This window comes from Mus caroli, chromosome 8, assembly GCF_900094665.2.
Source record: "Mus caroli chromosome 8, CAROLI_EIJ_v1.1, whole genome shotgun sequence".
Lineage (NCBI taxonomy): Eukaryota > Metazoa > Chordata > Mammalia > Rodentia > Muridae > Mus > Mus caroli.
In genome coordinates, this window is record NC_034577.1 from 98,543,284 (window position 1) to 98,560,230 (window position 16,947).

Consider the following 16,947-nt stretch of genomic DNA (forward strand, 5'->3'; position numbering starts at 1 on the left):
TCTCTCTCTCTCTCTCTCTCTCTCTTTTGGTCATTCATTCATTCATTCATTCTTGTAAGGAATGAACCCAGAGCCTTGAACATATAAAGCAAACACTTTACTATTGAATAGCCTTTCTAGTTCCCCTCCCCCCCCCCATGCTATTCTCAAGGCTGGCTTCAAAGTCTTGGTTTCTCTTTAAATTAAACACACACACACACACACACACTCCATATTTCCTTCCATAGTGCATGAGTGGAAGTCAGAGACCAACTTAAGGGAGCTGTTTCTCTCCTTCAGCCATGAGCATCTCAGGGGCCAAACTCAGGCTATCAGGCTTGGCCGCCCTCTGTTCACCCATCAAGCCATCTCACCTGCCCCTGATCTTTGCCCCCATCTCCCTCATGCTGGGGTCACAGGCATGCACCACACACTTGGCTAGCTTTTATTTATTTTTGCAGTACTGAACTCCGTATTGCAGGGCCTCATGTGAACTTAGCAAGTGCTCTTACCACTGAAGTAAAACCCTAGCCTTTAAAAAAAAAAAAAAAGCTTTTCGAGCCCGGTGGTGGTGGAGGTGCACATCTTTAGTCTGAGCACTCAGGAGGCAGAGGCAGACAGATCTTTGCGTGTTTGAGGTCAGCCTGGTCTACAGAACAAGTTCCAGAACAGCCAGAGTCACAGAGAAACCCTGCCTTGAAAAACAAGACAAGAGCTGGAGAGATGGCTCAGCAGTTAAGAGCACTGACTGCTCTTCCAGAGGTCCTGAGTTCAATTCCCAGCAACCACATAGTGGCTCACAACCATCTGTAATGGGACCTGATGACCTCTTCTGGTGTGTCTGAAGACAGTGACAGTGTCCTTCTATATATAAAATTAAAAAAAAAAAACCTAAACAACAACCGTTTATTGAGCTCTCTATCTATAGCCTGGCTTGAACTGTTGACCAGGCAGGCCTGCACCTGTCTTCAGCCTCAGCCCCCATGAGCTGGGACTACCCACCTGTGTCACCAGGCTATTATCCCTCATGAATTAATTACTAAGGAAATCATAAAGTAAGACTGGCATTCTGTGCCAAAGCCAAGGTTGAAACAAGGAGAGAATCCAGGAGCTTGGACTGCATTTTACACAGGAAATAAGGTGGCTCTAATCCTTTGGCTGTGAGTGAACCTTTACAATACAGCGATGTTCATTAATGTTTGTTTAGTAGTTTCATTTCTTCTGAGACAGCGTCTCACTATGTAGCCTTGGCTACCTGGAACTTACATATGAAGACCAGACAAGGCCTACAAACCAGAGATCTGCCTGTTTCTGCCTCCTTAGCATTGGGATTAAAGGTGTACGTACCCCAGCACATTCGGCAGGTTAGTATTTCTCAGCTTGCAGGACCTCTGTCCTAAAATCCCAAACCTTCTCACAGCAGTACTATGAAGTGTGAGACTCCTGTTTGGCAGGAGAAAAGCTGAGCCTCAAAGTTCTTTTTTGTTGTTTTTCAAGACAGGGTTTCTCTATGTAGCCCTGACTTAGTCTGTAGACCAACCTGGTATTGAACTCACAAGAGATCTGCCTGCTGTCTCTGCCTCCAAAGTGCTGAGATTAAGGGTGTATGCCACTACTGCCTGGCTTGTTTCAGAGCTCTTCTTCCTAGAGTTACACTGATCCTGAGTCCATACTTAGGACCCTATCTAGCCCCATTCTTTTGCTAAACTCTTGTCTCTTCTTAGGCTTAAAGCCCTGGGAGTCTATAGTAAGCCATTACAGTGTTGTGGCATAGATGGGCAAGCCATGGCAAACCACAGAAGTGAAATTTACCTTGGGTTGAAGAGCCTCAGTGAAAAAACACAGCTTAGCACGCAGGAGGCCATGATATAGCCCCAGCACCAAATACATTTAAGTGAAGGTCGTACGTGAACGGACGGACGAGAAACGGATGCGGGTGGGCACCGTTGGCTTCTCAGACTCTAGGACTCTCTCCATAGGAGAAGCAGTTCATTAATTTGCAGGAGACTTTGTTACTTTTCTCCTTACTGCAACCAAATGCCAGGCAAGAAACAACTTCAGGGAGGAGGGTTATATTAGCTCATGGTTTGAGGGGACAAAGCCCATTGTCATAGGGAAGGCACGGTGGCAGCTGGCTCTGCAGTAGCTGCCTGCTCACATCTCAGTGGTCCAGAAGGCAGAGACTCGGAAGTAGGTTCAACAAGGCCAGAAAGCTCAAGGACTGTCTCTCCAGCAACTCATTCCTTCCTGCTAGACCCTGTCTCTCAAACTAGCTGGGGATCAAGGGTTCAAACACAGCAGGCTGTGAGGGATATTTTTCAACCAAACCACAACAATATTTATCAGCAATACAACTTGAGACATAGACAAAGAGATCAGAAAGTAGAGATTTCCACAAGTCCAGAGTGAAAGCCGTGCTCCAGGCGCTCATCTCACTGCCCATTGGGAGGGTGTTCTGTGTTGATCTTACATGTCCTGTGTGCAGGAGCCTTGTCTCTGTGCCATGTCCCTCCTGCAAGCTGACACCAGAGCTTCCCTGCTCTCCTATGGAGTAGGCCTGTCACTGGTAAGCACTGGAGAACTGTATGCCAGCACGCATGTCAAACACTCAAATTCATGACTCTCCAGTTTCTACCTCTCATTCTGGGAAACAAGACCCGGGACAGGAAAGTGAGGTAGGTGGAGCGCCCTGCCTTTGACCCTCACTGAAAACCCAGAACCTTGCCTGGGAGGACTTCAACCCTTAGAGTTGAACTTTGCTGCAACTCCACAAGTGAACTGCAGGTGGCAGTGGTCACCACCTTTCCCCATTCCTCCCACATCCTCTTAAAATCAGGCAAATTCTTATCTACCTTATATTTAAGAAATCCCAATTTTTCCTCTGCAACCCAGGTATATTTGACTTTAAAAAATTTTTTTTTTTTGGAGGGGAGCGCTTTTGAGACAGGCTCTCTCTACAGAGCACTGGCTGTCCCTAGAACTAGACATGGCTCACCTCTCTCTCCAGAGAGCCGTGATTGAAAGTGTGCACCACTACTGTCCAGCCAATTAAAATATTGTTAAGGAAATGTTTTAAAGCCAGGCGTGGTGGTGCACACCTTTGGTCCCAGCACCCAGGAGACAGAGACAGGATCTCAGAGTTTGAAGCCAGTGTGGTTTAGAGAGTGAGTTCCAGGCCAGCCAGTGCTTAGCATTCATCTCACGGTCCCAACAAGTACAGCCACTGTTTAGAAGCAGACACAGACTAAGCCGAAATCTAGTCTATCTAGTGATGACCTGGCCAAATCCCGTAAGCCCGAGAGAGCACCTGTGCTGAGCTACTGTAGCATGGTTAGGTGCTTGGCTTGGTGACTCTGCATGGAGTACTAAGGGGCTGTAAAGACAGCAGCTGATGTAAGTGAGTCGCCCTGGCTGCTTCCCAGGGCTGAGGGTGTATTTAATAGGACTTGCCCTGAATTTGATTAAGGTACTGCAGTGATAGAAATGGCCATCCTTTCTCCAGGAGACACATACTTGGTGAAGGTGCAGCCTCAGTTGCAATTGATGGCCCAGGACTGAAGGGGTCATGCAGTGTTTTGGAGATGCCAGGACCATGAATGACCACCAAGAACAGCAGCAGCAGTGGAGTACAGGAAATCTGGAGCCTAGAGGATGATGAGTGTGCTACAAAGGGCATGGCTGGAGAAGTGACCTAAGCCCTTGGAGAAGCCCAGAAGATCGTGAGTTGGATCCCAGACATAGGACAGTTGTTTAATTTTTGCTTTTGATTGTGACTGTGCCCTGATATTTTTCCCTCTTGAAGGAAGAAAGTATTTTAGTGGAGCCCACAGTTAAGAGACTTTGAATTTTAAAAGATAATGGATATTTTAAAGTAACTGAACTTTTAATATGTAAGACTGTGGGACTTTTAAAGTTACTTAGATCACGGAAGTGTCGGATGAGTCGTGTGCGGCCCTCAGATGAAAGGCTGCAGCTGTGTTCACTGTACTGACTTCCCGGCATGATGCAATGTTTTTCCCAAACAAACCAAAAAAAATTTACAAATTTAAAGTTTTATTGTAGAATACTTATAATTTCTGGCAAAAAAAAAAAAATCAACTATATAGTTGATTCTTAGTGTCCGTGTCCACCAAGGATACGAGAACTTAAACACAGAGGAGCTGACCATTGAGTTTATTAGAAAAAGATTTGGCTATTTCTTCCTTTGAACTTCAATGCTCAACACTGGCTCCGAGGCGCCCTCCTTTCTGCTTTCAAGCTCCCTTTCCACGGTGGAGTCCTGGCTCTGTGTATTCACAGGCAGGGCAGTCACATTAGGCTGCAATGCTGCACAATAGCCTCAGGCAGTTGAGAGAGCCAGGCCTACTGCTTCTGTCTAGATGGTTTGCAGAGCAGATACCAGGGATGATGCTGCAGCCTCCTCTTAGCTAGCTGCAGTCTGCTTTGCGTGCAGGGCTTGCAGTGTCACCTCTTCTTTACAAACTTCTTTCTGGAGGCGTTGGGATTTAAGCGTCTCCTCCCGGCTCCCAACGTGCCGTCCCGGACTTGCAGGATGGCCGAGCGGCTGGAGATGTCATTCTCTGCGAAGGGAGAAACCCCGGCTATGTAGTCAGGGGCGAACACGTTGGTCTTCTGCCTGGCCTTGTGGGAGAGTCGCAGCTGGGGGAAGCGCTGATCCTCGGTCAGATGGGGGTTGATGGCGTATTTGCCCCCTTTTGGAGTGGGTAGTGAGTACTGCAATTAAGAGGAAAGACTGTTAGACCAGGGATGCCAGCTCACACAGATCCTCATGCAGTCCCACTGTGTGTCAACAAGACAAGTATCTCCCAACCATGCTTCCCTCGGTTGACAGATGAAAAACTGAAGGGAGTGTCTGCACACTCAGCTCAAGACAAATGGACAGAGCTTCAAGAAGCCGACGCCATTTCCAGAGGTGCAAGCGAGCAACTCTGCAATGGCTACACTGGCTCTGGACTGAACAGAGGTTTAAAAAAAAAAAAAAAAGGAGGATTACATGGGTTTGATGAGTGGGGTGAGGCAGCCTTAAATGTGCTCTCATGGGGCTGGGTTCAGATCCAGAGCTGTAATCTTTGCCACCAAAAAGCATGCTTGGCTGGGCATGGTGCTACACTTTCAAGCTCCTGGCATTTGGATGACAGAGGTAAGAGGATCATGGGTTCAAGTTCATCCTTGGTATATGGTAAATTCAAGGCCAGCAAAAACTCTCTTACCTAAAAAAAGTGTTTAAACTCCAGAGAGAGAGGAGCTGGGATTGAACCAAAACTCCCAGCACTTGGGAAGTAGAGGCAGGAAGAAACAAGAGACCGTTTCACACCAAGCCAAACCACACACCCATGTACCTTACACCATCACACACACACACACACACACACACACACACACCCTAAGAGAAAGGGTTTAATCTAGGGCGGGGACAAGAACGGGAAGGTCTGAGGGCATTTAGTACAGGGCACTCACACATCCTGCTGCGTCAGGAGAGTAAGCAAAGAGCTGCAGCAGGGAGCTGGCGAGGCTCTCACTGGCCGAGCACGGAACCACGGGAGCCTCAGAATGAGGAGTGAAACAAAGCACAGCATAAGATGGAAACCCACAAGAGAAGTCGGACGGCGGTGGTGACATGGGAGACAGGGGCAGGAGGGACCAGAGTCCTTGTCTCTTCACAGCAGTGGGAGAGTGACTAGGACACAGTTCATATACAAACAGAATAAGGCAGCCAGGAGCATAGGCCTGGAGTCCCAGCTACTTAGGGATGCTGAAGCAGGAGGGTTATAAATTCAAGGTAAGCCTGCGCAACTTTCAAGGACTCTGAAAAAAGGGTGAGTGGTGCGTAGATGGCTCAGGGGTGCAGTGTTTACTGTACAAATTAAGGACCCAATTCCAGGTCCCAGCACCCACATACAAGGCAGGTTGGTGGCACTTGCCTAAACCTCATGCTGGGGGCAAGGAAAAGAAGACAGGATTCCAGGACTCATTGGTCACCTGGTCCAGCTGAGATGTGAGCTCCAGGGCCAGGGCACCCTGTCTCAGGAGAGTAAGGTGGAGGCCAGATATGATGCGGTGTGGGCCTTTAATCCTAGCACTTGGGAGGCAGAGACAGGTGGATCGCTCTGAGTTCAAAGCCAATGTGGTCTACACAGTGAGTTCCAGGACAGCCAGGGCTACTCAATGACACCCACCTCAACACACACAAACAAACAAACAAACCAGGCCAAACCCAACAAACAATGTTAAGAAAAGAGAAAGGAGGAGAAAGAAGACACCTGATGCCCATCTCTGCCTTGTCCGGGTATCTACCACCACCTACAAATTATGGAAGAAATGAGGGTGGGGCGGCATCTCAGCAGCAGAGTGCCTGTCAGCAAGTGTGGAGCTGGGGTTCCATCCCCAGCACCACAAAAGTAAATATTTGTAAACAGAACACAGAGCAGAGAAAGCCTGACAATATCAGAAAACAATGATTCAGCCTTTAATCCCCATAGAGGCGGCAGATCCCTGAGTTCTAGGACAGCCAGGGCTACCCAGAGAAATGTAAACAAATCACACAAAAGTAAAACCAACCAAGCAAGAACCAGTACAGTTATGTGACAGCAACAATGTTGTACCTGACCTAGACAACCGTATTCAGAGTAATTGTGACTTTACAGGCAGGATCCACCTCAACCAAGAGACAAGTGTCACGGATGATGCACCCCCGCTCCACCACAGCGCAGAGGACCCAACACTGCCAAGCTTTCCACACCAAAACACTGAAGCTACTGTGCGGTGCACACCTGCCATCTTGGCACTCAGGAGATTGAGGCTGGAGGATTGCTGAGTTTGAGCCCGGCCTGGTCATGAAAGTTCAAGACTGGGAGATGACTCCAGTTTAAGAGAGACTCGGGGAGGCTGAGGAACAGAGCTAAGGGGGAATGGCTGCCTGACTAACACTTTGATCCTTGTCCTGGCTTCTACCTGAGGAGCTATCGCTCCAGAACAGAACCCCTCCCCCACCCCCCATCTTCTAGAGACAGAGCAGTACTCAGTAGCCATGTGGGCTTCCCACCTTACAGATCTTCTCTGTCTGAGCCCCTTGAATGCTACAACTACAGGCGTAAACCACCATACCTGGCTGGTTTTTTTTTTTTTTTTTTTTGATCTTTCACACAATCCCAGGGCCCTCCTGTGCTGGACACCCACCTTCCTCCCTCCTCTTCCTTGTCACTCACTCCTTCCCCAAATTGCTTCTCACAGATGGCTAGACCCACACTCTTCCTCTCTGGGTACCTAGTCCACAGGTTCTGGCCCCACCAGCAGACTGACTAGCTGGCTCTCTTGGTCTCTGCTCTTTTTTCTGAGACGGGCTCTAGTAGCCAAGGCTGGTCTTGAACTCTTGTTCTTCCTGCCTCCACCCAAGTGCTGGGATTCCAAGTGGGCATCATCCCTCTGCCCAGTTCTCTCATGGTCATTTGATTCTCAAGTTAGGGGTTCAGGATACATGCTACCTACCCGGAGGCCTCGTGGGTTCAGAACTTTCGGGTTTCGGGAGAAATGCATGTGCAAGGTTCCATCATCATTGATAGTCACAGACACTTTCTTCAGGGTCTTGTTCCCACAATGTCCACAGAACACTCGGTTCATGTCCGATGTTGTCCTAGGGGATGCAAAAGAAAGGCTGCACACTAGCTCCACAGGCAGAAGACCATACCTCCAGCCTCAGAGAAAACGATTATGAATGCAGGAAAAGCTAAGCCTTGTTATGTCCATCTTCCAAACAACAAAGCCTTATGCTAAGGAAAGATGCAGGAAAGGGAAGCTCCCTTCCCCAGAGAGAAGAGGGCGAGGATGCCAGACCATGGCCAGGAAAAGACAGGGCGTGGGCCTGTCCTGTGCCAAATACCCTGCTCCGCCCCTGACTCATGCACCCAGGTTCTTACAACAAAGCTTTCAATTTAATGACAGCTTTCAAGAATTAAGATGGTAACTAACTTAATACTCGCAGAGGCAAGGCGTGTTGATGTAAACCCACGCACTCCAGATTCAGACTACTTTGCCTGGGATGGAGAACTCTACCCATGGAGTAGCCATGGCAAACAGTGAATCCCTGCACCCATCAGCCAGCTCACTACGCAGTTCATCTCTCCCCCACACTCCATCCTCCCAGGTCACCTGACTCCATCCACACTGTCCAGTAAATGTCATCAGACTGGCCCCTGCTCCAGAACGCACATCCTTAACTCTAAGCCCCTCACACATGTGTGTGAGGGACGGGTCAGCGGCAGCCTCTGCCCCAGGGATCTCAGTGTGGCACAGACAGCGGCCACAAGGAAGCAGAGAGGTGAAAGCACATGTGGAATGGAGTGCTCTCCTGGGGAGTCACCAGCAGGGACAGGGACAGGAAGACTTGCAGCCACGCACTTGAAACAGCCATGACAGCGCAGGATGTAGCTCCGGGCCTCTCGGACCAGCATGCCGTTCACTGCCAGCACGTGCAGCCCCATCTGAAGTAGAACATTCTACAAACAAGAAGTTCATGAATAACTGAAATCATCCTCTTTACTGTTAATTTGGCAATAATTTTGTTCAGTTATCAAGTCCCAATGTTCTGGTTTGGCTTATAATCCCTGGCTTTTGTTAAGGAACATAGAGGCGTGGCTGGGAAGAAAGGGACCCGGTTCACTGGGCAATTCCAAGAACAGAGCCTGGCCTCATTGCAATGCCCCTCAATCGAGACTTTCTCTCTCTCTCTCTCTCTCTCTCTCTCTCTCTCTCTCTCTCTCTCTCTCTCCCTTCCTTCCTTCCTTCCTTTCTTCTTTCCTTTTCTTTTCTGTTTTTCGAGACAGGGTTTCTCTGTGTAGCTCTGGCTGTCCTGGAACTCACTTTGTAGACCAGGCTGGCCTCGAACTCAGAAATCCGCCTGCCTCTGCCTCCCTAGTGCTGGGATTAAAGGTGTGCACCATCACTGCCAGGCTACAAACATAATTTTTAAAATGTTAAATATTTTAGCCAAGCCATGATGGCATATGCCTTTAGTCCCAACAGACTAAATTAAATTATTCTTACTCTTATTGTCCTTTCTCAAAACAGGCCTTTTAAAAAATTATTATTATTATTTTTTAATTTTTTTAGGTTAAAGTGAGCTCTTCAATTCAGCACCCTGAAACTGCTCTGCACATTTCTGGTTTCCATCTGCCCTCCAAGGTAAATCCTTTTAGAAGCCCTGGTCCTCCATGGGCTGAAATTCCTGGGACAGAAGTTGATATATCTCTGTGAGTTCCAGGCCAGCCTGGTCTATAGATTGAGTTCTAGGACAGCCAGGGCTACACAGAAAAATCCTGTCTTGAAAAACCAGAAGTAACTAATTAATTTAAATATTCTTAAAAACAAACCCCCAAACCCCAATGCATACTGTCACTGGTGTGATGGTCTACCCTCAAACAATATGACAATCAGTCACTCCTCAGGGCTGGCTTGAGTCTACACCACCCACCTGCATGGCGAAGTCCGTGGTCACACAGCCAACCTGCACGTCCTCTGGGGTGTCACACTGCTCCAACTCCTGCTGGATCTGCTTTATGTTGCTGGGGGTTATCCACCCACCACCATCGTCATCACTGTCTTCACACTCCTCCTCCTCCTCCTCTTCCTCCTCCTCCCTTCCATCAATCTGAAACATCAACAGGCAAACTCCTAGCCCACAGGACTCTCATGCAGAGGCTCCAACGTCCCTAGAGAGTGCAAGCCGGGGCCTTACCAGCAGCTCCTGCAGCTCATGGTCAATGTTAGGCAGTGGGGTCCTCCAGAACATGAAGGAGCTGAACTCCAGGTTCTCGGGCCCATCAGCTGCGTGGCCCCGATCCACTGCTTCTTGTAAGGGTTTAGACTGAGATTAAATGAAACATTTTTATTTTAGTGTAGGCAGATGAGACCAGTGCTTCACATATATAACAAAGCAGAAGAATTGAAAAATATGAAAACTGTTTTCAGTTTAAATGTGAAAGCATTCCATATGCAAGCTGGGTCTGGAGCACTGAGAAAATACGCTCACTCCTGGTCCAGGTCCATGTGCTTTGTCAAGACCTGTGCCACGGAGGACCGGGGCTCCTAAAAGGATTTACCTTGGAGGGCAGATGGAAGCCAGAAATGTGCAGAGCAGTTTCAGGGTGCTGAACTGAAGAGCTCACTTTAGCCTAAAAAATAAAAAACCCAATAAAGCCTGTTTTGAGAAAGGACAGTAAGTTTAAAAATACAATACGATTAACTAAAACAACAACCTAAGATCTCTCTCCCTAGGTGTTGAATATAAAGACCTAGAAGTCACAAGAATACACAGACAAAATGACAACATTCTGAGATCCTGACTCCATTATTGGTGCTTTCAGGGTGTTTGTGTCTATTCTGAACATTTCACATTGTCTACAGAAAGCTGGCAGGTGTGTAGCTGTGAGCCCTGCAAGTACCCCACAGTGAGAGCTGTAGGCTAACTGCCTCAGAGCTGGTCACAAGTAGTGCTCTAGAGCTTCTGGAGACAGTCTCACTGGGCCCAGGCTGGTCTTCACTCAGCGTGGATGACTCTGATCTCCGGAAGGCCGGGAGGGATTACCAGAGCGCACCACCAGGCCTATTTCTGAGGCACTGGGGATGGAATCGAGAGGCTCCATGCATGCTAGGCCACACTCTACCAACTGAGCTACCACCTCAGCCAGTTGTAAGGCTTTGGATACAAAAGTAAAAAAAAAAATGAAATAAATAAAAAAGAAGGAAAACACGTCTGTTTTTAGGCTTTTAAATTGGAGGATTCTAAACATGACTGAGAAGCGAGTGACAGCAGTTCTGAGCAGTATAAGCATATGAAGCCATCCCTAACTATAATCCTAGCTAGGGACGGAGGCAGGGGAGCAAGTACTCAGGTCGGGCTGGGGATGGATGAGTAGTTAAGAGCACTTGCTGCTCTTGCAGAGGGCCCAAGGTTATTTCCCAGCACCCACAGGGTTGCTTAGAGCCACTCTGACCTCCGTCCCAGGGACTCCACAAGCTTCTTCTCAACTCCCTGGACACGGGGTATAGACACGGCGAACATACGTACACGCAGGCAAAACACTCACACGTTAAGTGCCACTTTTCAGTTTGCTTTTTTAAAAGGACCTTAAAAAAAAAAAAACACCTCAAAGTGTTCAAGATCATGCTTGGTTATATAGCAAGTTCCAGGATAACCTGGGCTACAGCAACTGCTCAAAACAAACAAACAAACAAACAAACAAACACAGTGCAAATACATTTGATGAGCTTAGTAAACATAACATACAAACTTCATTGCTGGGCGGTGGTGTCCCACACCTTTAATCCAGCACTCAGGAGGCAGAGGCAGGAAGAGCTGAGTTCAAGGGCCTGCCTGGCCCACAGCCTGAGTTCCAGGACTGCCAGGGATACAGAGAAAAAGCCTGTCTCAAAATACCTTGAAAAAAAAAAAAAAAGAATACACACACACACTTCCATTTGGAGTCTCACCAAAACAAGTTGATTAAATACTCAGAATGGAAAAGTGTGACTACTGATTGGTTATTTGGTAACATTAGGGGCCCATATTAATCCTATATGAAGACACTGATGGCTCTGAAGGTATTTCTGTGTTGGAGGCAGGGTCTAACGTAGCTCAGGCTCACTTACTTACACTCATTAAATAGAGCATCCACCTAGAACCTCTGAGTCTCCAGAGCACTGGGATACAGGACAAGCGAGCTCCCACTCTCCACATAACACTGCTGCTGACTGAACTCAGGCTTCATGCATGAGACAAGCACTTAGTAAGAAGCAACATCCTAGCCCAAGGCTATTGTTATTTTTAAGCTTAAGTATAAGGACCCATGCAGTTGAGGGAGAAAACCAACTCCCATAGGCTTCTGACCCTTCTAGCAAGCCGTGGTATGTACACACACACACACACACACACACACACACGCACGCACGCACAAAAGAAATGAAATACAGAAAATAAACAAGGAGCTGGGCCTGGTAGCACATGCCTTTAATCCCACTGCTCTGGGATGCAAGGATGTAGGTCTCTGTGAGTTCAAGGACAAGCAAGGCTATATATGAGATCTTGTCTGAATACAAAAAGGGTTCAGGTCCAAACTGGACAACATAGTGAGACCCTGTCCTATAAAGACGCATTGATCCTGTATATGAGGAAGACAGAGTAGAGTGCGGTGCCACAGCACACAGGCGCCCACACGGAGGTCAGAGGACAGTCTCTCCGGGACCCACTTTCTCCGTGTGCCTTGTCTTTGTTTCAGGCAGCGTCTCTCCTGTTGCTTCCTGCCGATTCTGCTGCCTCTCTCATCAGAATGGGAGCGCTAGAACTGCCAATTCTAGCCAATGCATCTACCCTTTCACATAGTCTCAGTCATAGGTCATTGTGTTACACGGGCTCTAGCCGGCCGGCTTTGTCTTTATTTTAATTAAGAGCATGTAATAAAGACACACGGGAGAAGCTACATGTCACGCAAACAGCAGAGACCTCCTAGCTGAAAACAGACTGGGTTGTGGCCCTGCATGACGAAAAGATCACTGTGGACGGTAATGTAGAAGTGACTTAAAAGGCCACCAAGGCCACGCTAATATTCCTTCTTTCACACTTGACAGTTCCTATAAGAAAGAGTACACTAAAAAACCAAAGAAACCTGGGGCTGGAGGTGGCTCAGTGGCTAAGAGCATTTAGTGTGCAATCCTGAGGACTAGGGTTCCACTCCCAGCACCGGTGTTGCTGGTTCAGTGGTTAACAAAAGCCGGTAATTCTACTCCTCTTCTGGCTTCCACAGGCATCCTCCCCACTATCCCAAAAGCATAAAGCCACACACAAATTTCAAAACCAAACCAACCAACCAACCAACCAATCCAACCCCCTCATTTACCTTCTCTGGTTCTTTTTTTAGATGAGACACCCCGACAAATTCTGCTTCCAGCTGGTAAGTCAGAGCCAGCACCTGGATATCTGTGGCAGAGAGGCTGGGGTAGTCCCCAGTTTTCTTGGAAAACTCAGTTACTGCAAGCAAACAAGAGATTTCTATCTTTAGTTAAGGGCAAACTGACAAGTCCTTGGATAACCACAGCATGGAAAGAACACATGTAGGGCCTGGGAGAGATGGCTTATCAGTTAAGAGCATGAAAAAGGACCTGGGCTCAGTTCTCAGCATCCTCATGGTGGCTCACAACTGTAACTCCAATTCCAAAGGATCTAACACCCTCTTCCAGCCTGAGAGCACCAGGCAGATACATAGCACACATACATACAAACACACATGGATACATACACACACACCCCCCACAAACCAGAACAAATGCCGTATGGGCCACTACAGGTGTAAAGGTGTCTGGCAGCAAATGCGACCACCTGAGTTTGGTCCTGGGAGCTGCATGGTGGAGGGAGAAAACCCACCCTATCAGGCTGCCCTCTAACCTCATCTAAATTGTGCCATGCACAAATGTTTTCTTCTCTAAGGACTTGGAATCAATATTCCATCTGGGGGAGGTGGCTCATTCCTATGGTAATCCTGGTACTCCATGGAGACTAGAAATTAAAAGCTACCTTCAGCCTCATAAAAGTTCAAAGTCAGCTGGGTGGTGGTGGCGGCGCACGCCTTTAATTCCAGCACTTGGGAGGCAGAGGCAGGCGGATTTCTGAGTTCGAGGCCAGCCTGGGCTACTGAGTGAGTTCCAGGACAGCCAGAGCTGTACAGAGAAACCCTGTCTCGAGAAACCACCACTGCCAAATAACCAAACAGAAATAAGAATCTGTATCCCATAAAAACAGCACCATCTACTTTCTCCTCTGAGAAGTGACTGAGAAGTCTGCGTTCACCACCACCAAGCCCCTCCCGAGTGAGGTAGCTCTAAGGTAAGGTTCTCATCCCCGAGGTCAGGGGACAGGACAAGGCTGACAGACAGAGTCCTCAGGAAAGCACGGTTATCAGGATACGCCTTTCTTCCTTCTAAGCTCTGCTCTTTACTTTTAAGTACAGCAGCCAGATTAACAGAGGGTTTGAGTTCAGGATGGAACAGAAACTTAACTGGGCTGTAACCACAGCCTCTGATGAAACCGAGAGAGGTGCTGTGTACTAATGGTCAGTCTTTTGTTTTTTTTGGGTTTTTTTTCAGAGCTGAGGACTGAACCCACGGCCTTGGGCTTGCTAAGGGATCACTCTACCACTGAGCTAAACTCCCAACCCCTAACGGTCAGTTTGTTAACGATTTTAACAACAGCACACTGTACTTGATCCACAGTGAATGGCACCGGCTACTACAGTGTTTGAGACACTGACAATAAACACACAATTTTCTCATATCAGAACAGTGTCTTCTTATAATAATGGCGTAAGTAACAGACACAATGCTACATTTCCTATAAAAATTGGTATTAATAGCAGGGCGTGGCCGCACATATCTTTATTTTTATGCTTATGAATGGCCTCGATGTGCATGCCAGTCTGTCCGCCACATGTGTGCCTAGTGCCCTCAGTTCAGAAGAGGGTGTCAGATGCCCTGGAACTGGAGTTAACAGATGGCCGAGTTGCCATGTGGGTGAGGGAAGCGAACCTCTGCTTTTCAGAAGAGCTCAGTCACCTCTCCAGTCCCATAATGGTACATACCTCCTTTAATACTAGGATGTGGGAGGCAGATGTAGGCAATTCTGAGTTCGAGGCCAGCCTGGTCTATATGGGGAGTCCCAAGCAAGCTGGAGATAAAGAGGTAAGACTCTGCCTCTGCCTCCTTGGGCACCCAGCAAACGTTTCCAGTATTTGTATTAAGGTTTACTTACTTGCCGGCCAGTGGTGGTGCATGCTTCTGGCCCCAGCACTGGGGAGACAGAGGCAGGTGGTTTGAATTTGAGGATAGCCTGGCCTACAGAGTTCTAGGTCAGCCAGGGCTACACAGAGAAACCCTGTCTCAAAAAAACAAAACAAAAAACTTTTTTTTATGCATGTGAGTGTTTTGTTAGCATGTAGATTATATGTTGGCCCGTTTCCTCCCAACCATATCCTATGAGGTACTACTAGTATTTTGGAAAGTTGAAGCCACTTGACAGAGACCCTGTAACTATCAAGTCGGAGGGAAAAGCTACAGAAACCATCGCATGGCAGGTAGAGCCATGGCCACCATTTGCCTCCGTGACGCTTCCACTCCCTACTAACCTGGATTCCTGAAGAGGATCATGACCCCTAAGCCACTATTTTTCTTCTAGAACTAACGCAAGTCCTTAACATATCCCTTTTCCTTTTTAAAATTTGTTATTTTTGAGATGAGCTCTCACTACATATATAGCCCTGGCTTGCTTGGAACCTCTGACTCCAGAGGGCTTGGACTAAAAACATGTGACACCACACTGGGCCCAACCCCCTTTTATTTTTTATTTATTTATTTATTTTGGTTTTTCGAGACAGGGTTTCTCTGTGTAGCCCTGGCTGTCCTGGAACTCACTCTGGCTGGCCTTGAACTCAGAAATCCACCTGCCTCTGCCTCCCGAGTGCTGGGATTAAAGGTGTGAGCCACTACGCCTGGCCCCCTTTTTTTTTTTTTTTTTTTTTTTTTTTTTTTTTTTTTTTTTTTTTTTTTTTTTTTTTTTTTTTTTTTTTTTTTTTTTTTTTTTTTTTTTTTTTTTTGGTTTTTCGAGACAGGGTTTCTCTGTGTAGCCCTGGCTGTCCTGGAACTCACTCTGTAGACCAGGCTGGCCTCGAACTCAGAAATCCGCCTGCCTCTGCTTCCCAAGTGCTGGAGTTAAAGGTGTGCGCCACCACGTCTAGCCTGCATGCCTTTTTCTGAGTTGAGGTTGCCTCCATTGGAAACTATAATCACCCTACACACAGGACCACTGATCTAAGTTCTTTATTTGTAATTCACCCAGCGCCTTCTGTATACTTGTCGAGTGCTCTCGCACTGAGTCTTAGGAGTCTACACAACTTTACCTCATGTTTCCAATTTGCTACACACTTCTCCAAGAGGTATATCCGCATGGTCTACAGTCCTCGCGGAGGAAAGGCAGATATTATTACTATTTTCACGATAAAGCTTAAAGCCTGCGATACGGTGGCGCGCACGGCTGGCACTATTAAGCCAGGCTGAACCGACTGTCTCTAAAACAAACGCTGGCTGGTACCGACCGGGGCGGGTCTGTCTGCCAAGGCTGGGCCGGGGCACTCACCCAGCCGCACGTACTCCGGGAGAGGCTCCTTGAACCGAAGCTGGTAGGGCAGCACTGCCAGCCGCCTGCGCGTGGCCTTGTCGCGAATCTCTCGCACCACCTCCCGGATGGTGTAGATGTTCTTCCCGATGTCCTGTGGACAGACCGGCCAAGTTATCCCGCTCGCCTGACCCCACACGCATCCCTGGAGGGCCTCAAGCCCAGGCCCCGCGGCGGGATCCCCAGTACCTGCAGAGGCGCGTCCCTCAAGAAAGCTCCGGCGTCAGCCACAACGTGCTCCACCGGCGCCATGTTGGCTGTCAAGGACAGACCGCGCATGCGTATGGAGCCTGCGCCGTTCCAGGGTTTACACCGTAGTCCTCCCCAGACCGGAGGAACAGCTGCTGCGGTTTCGCGGCGCCCCCTAGCGGCCACCGGCCACCCCTTCAGGACTGCGCGCATACACAGCCGCGCCGCTTGCCCTGCCAGGGGGGCTATGTGCATGATTAAAGTTGAGGGACTCCTTAATTAAGTAATCGGCCTTGGAATTCGTAGAACTTTCTTTACTTTTAAAGGAAAAATCTGGGGCTGGAGAGATGGCTCAGCAGTTAAGAGCGCCGACTGCTCTTCTGAAGGTCATGAGTTCAAATCCCAGCAACCACATGATGGCTCACAACCATCCATAAGGAGATCTGATGCCCTCTTCTGGGGTGTCTGAAAACAGCTACAGTGTATTTACATATAATAAATAAACAAATCTTTAAAAAAATAAATAAAGGAAAAACCTGTAGATATGG

At 48.0% G+C, this 16,947-nt stretch overlaps 1 protein-coding gene across 1 annotated transcript; it reads right to left on the reverse strand.

Moving 5' to 3' along the window:
- Positions 1–4,015: 4,015 nt before the first annotated feature.
- On the reverse strand, positions 4,016–16,479 carry Nob1 (NIN1 (RPN12) binding protein 1 homolog). Its single transcript, XM_021170090.1, has 9 exons — positions 16,400–16,479; positions 16,172–16,304; positions 12,888–13,018; positions 10,095–10,166; positions 9,731–9,859; positions 9,467–9,643; positions 8,395–8,492; positions 7,486–7,630; positions 4,016–4,713 (listed from the first exon to the last, which is right to left on the reverse strand). Exons 1-9 carry the CDS (start codon positions 16,460–16,462, stop codon positions 4,444–4,446), a joined length of 1,218 nt encoding a protein of 405 aa, XP_021025749.1. The 5' UTR covers positions 16,463–16,479; the 3' UTR covers positions 4,016–4,443.
- Positions 16,480–16,947: the final 468 nt, after the last annotated feature.

Excerpts from the sequence above, each read along its gene's own strand:
- Nob1 (XM_021170090.1), bottom strand. The coding sequence starts at position 16,462 with ATGGCGCCGGTGGAGCACGTTGTGGCTGACGCCGGAGCTTTCTTGAGG. Across the intron at positions 10,167-12,887 it reads TAAAAAAAGAACCAGAGAAG|GCTAAAGTGAGCTCTTCAGT; the intron begins GTAAATGAGGGG and ends TTTATTTTTTAG. Across the intron at positions 4,714-7,485 it reads TGAACCCACGAGGCCTCCGG|TACTCACTACCCACTCCAAA; the intron begins GTAGGTAGCATG and ends TCTTAATTGCAG.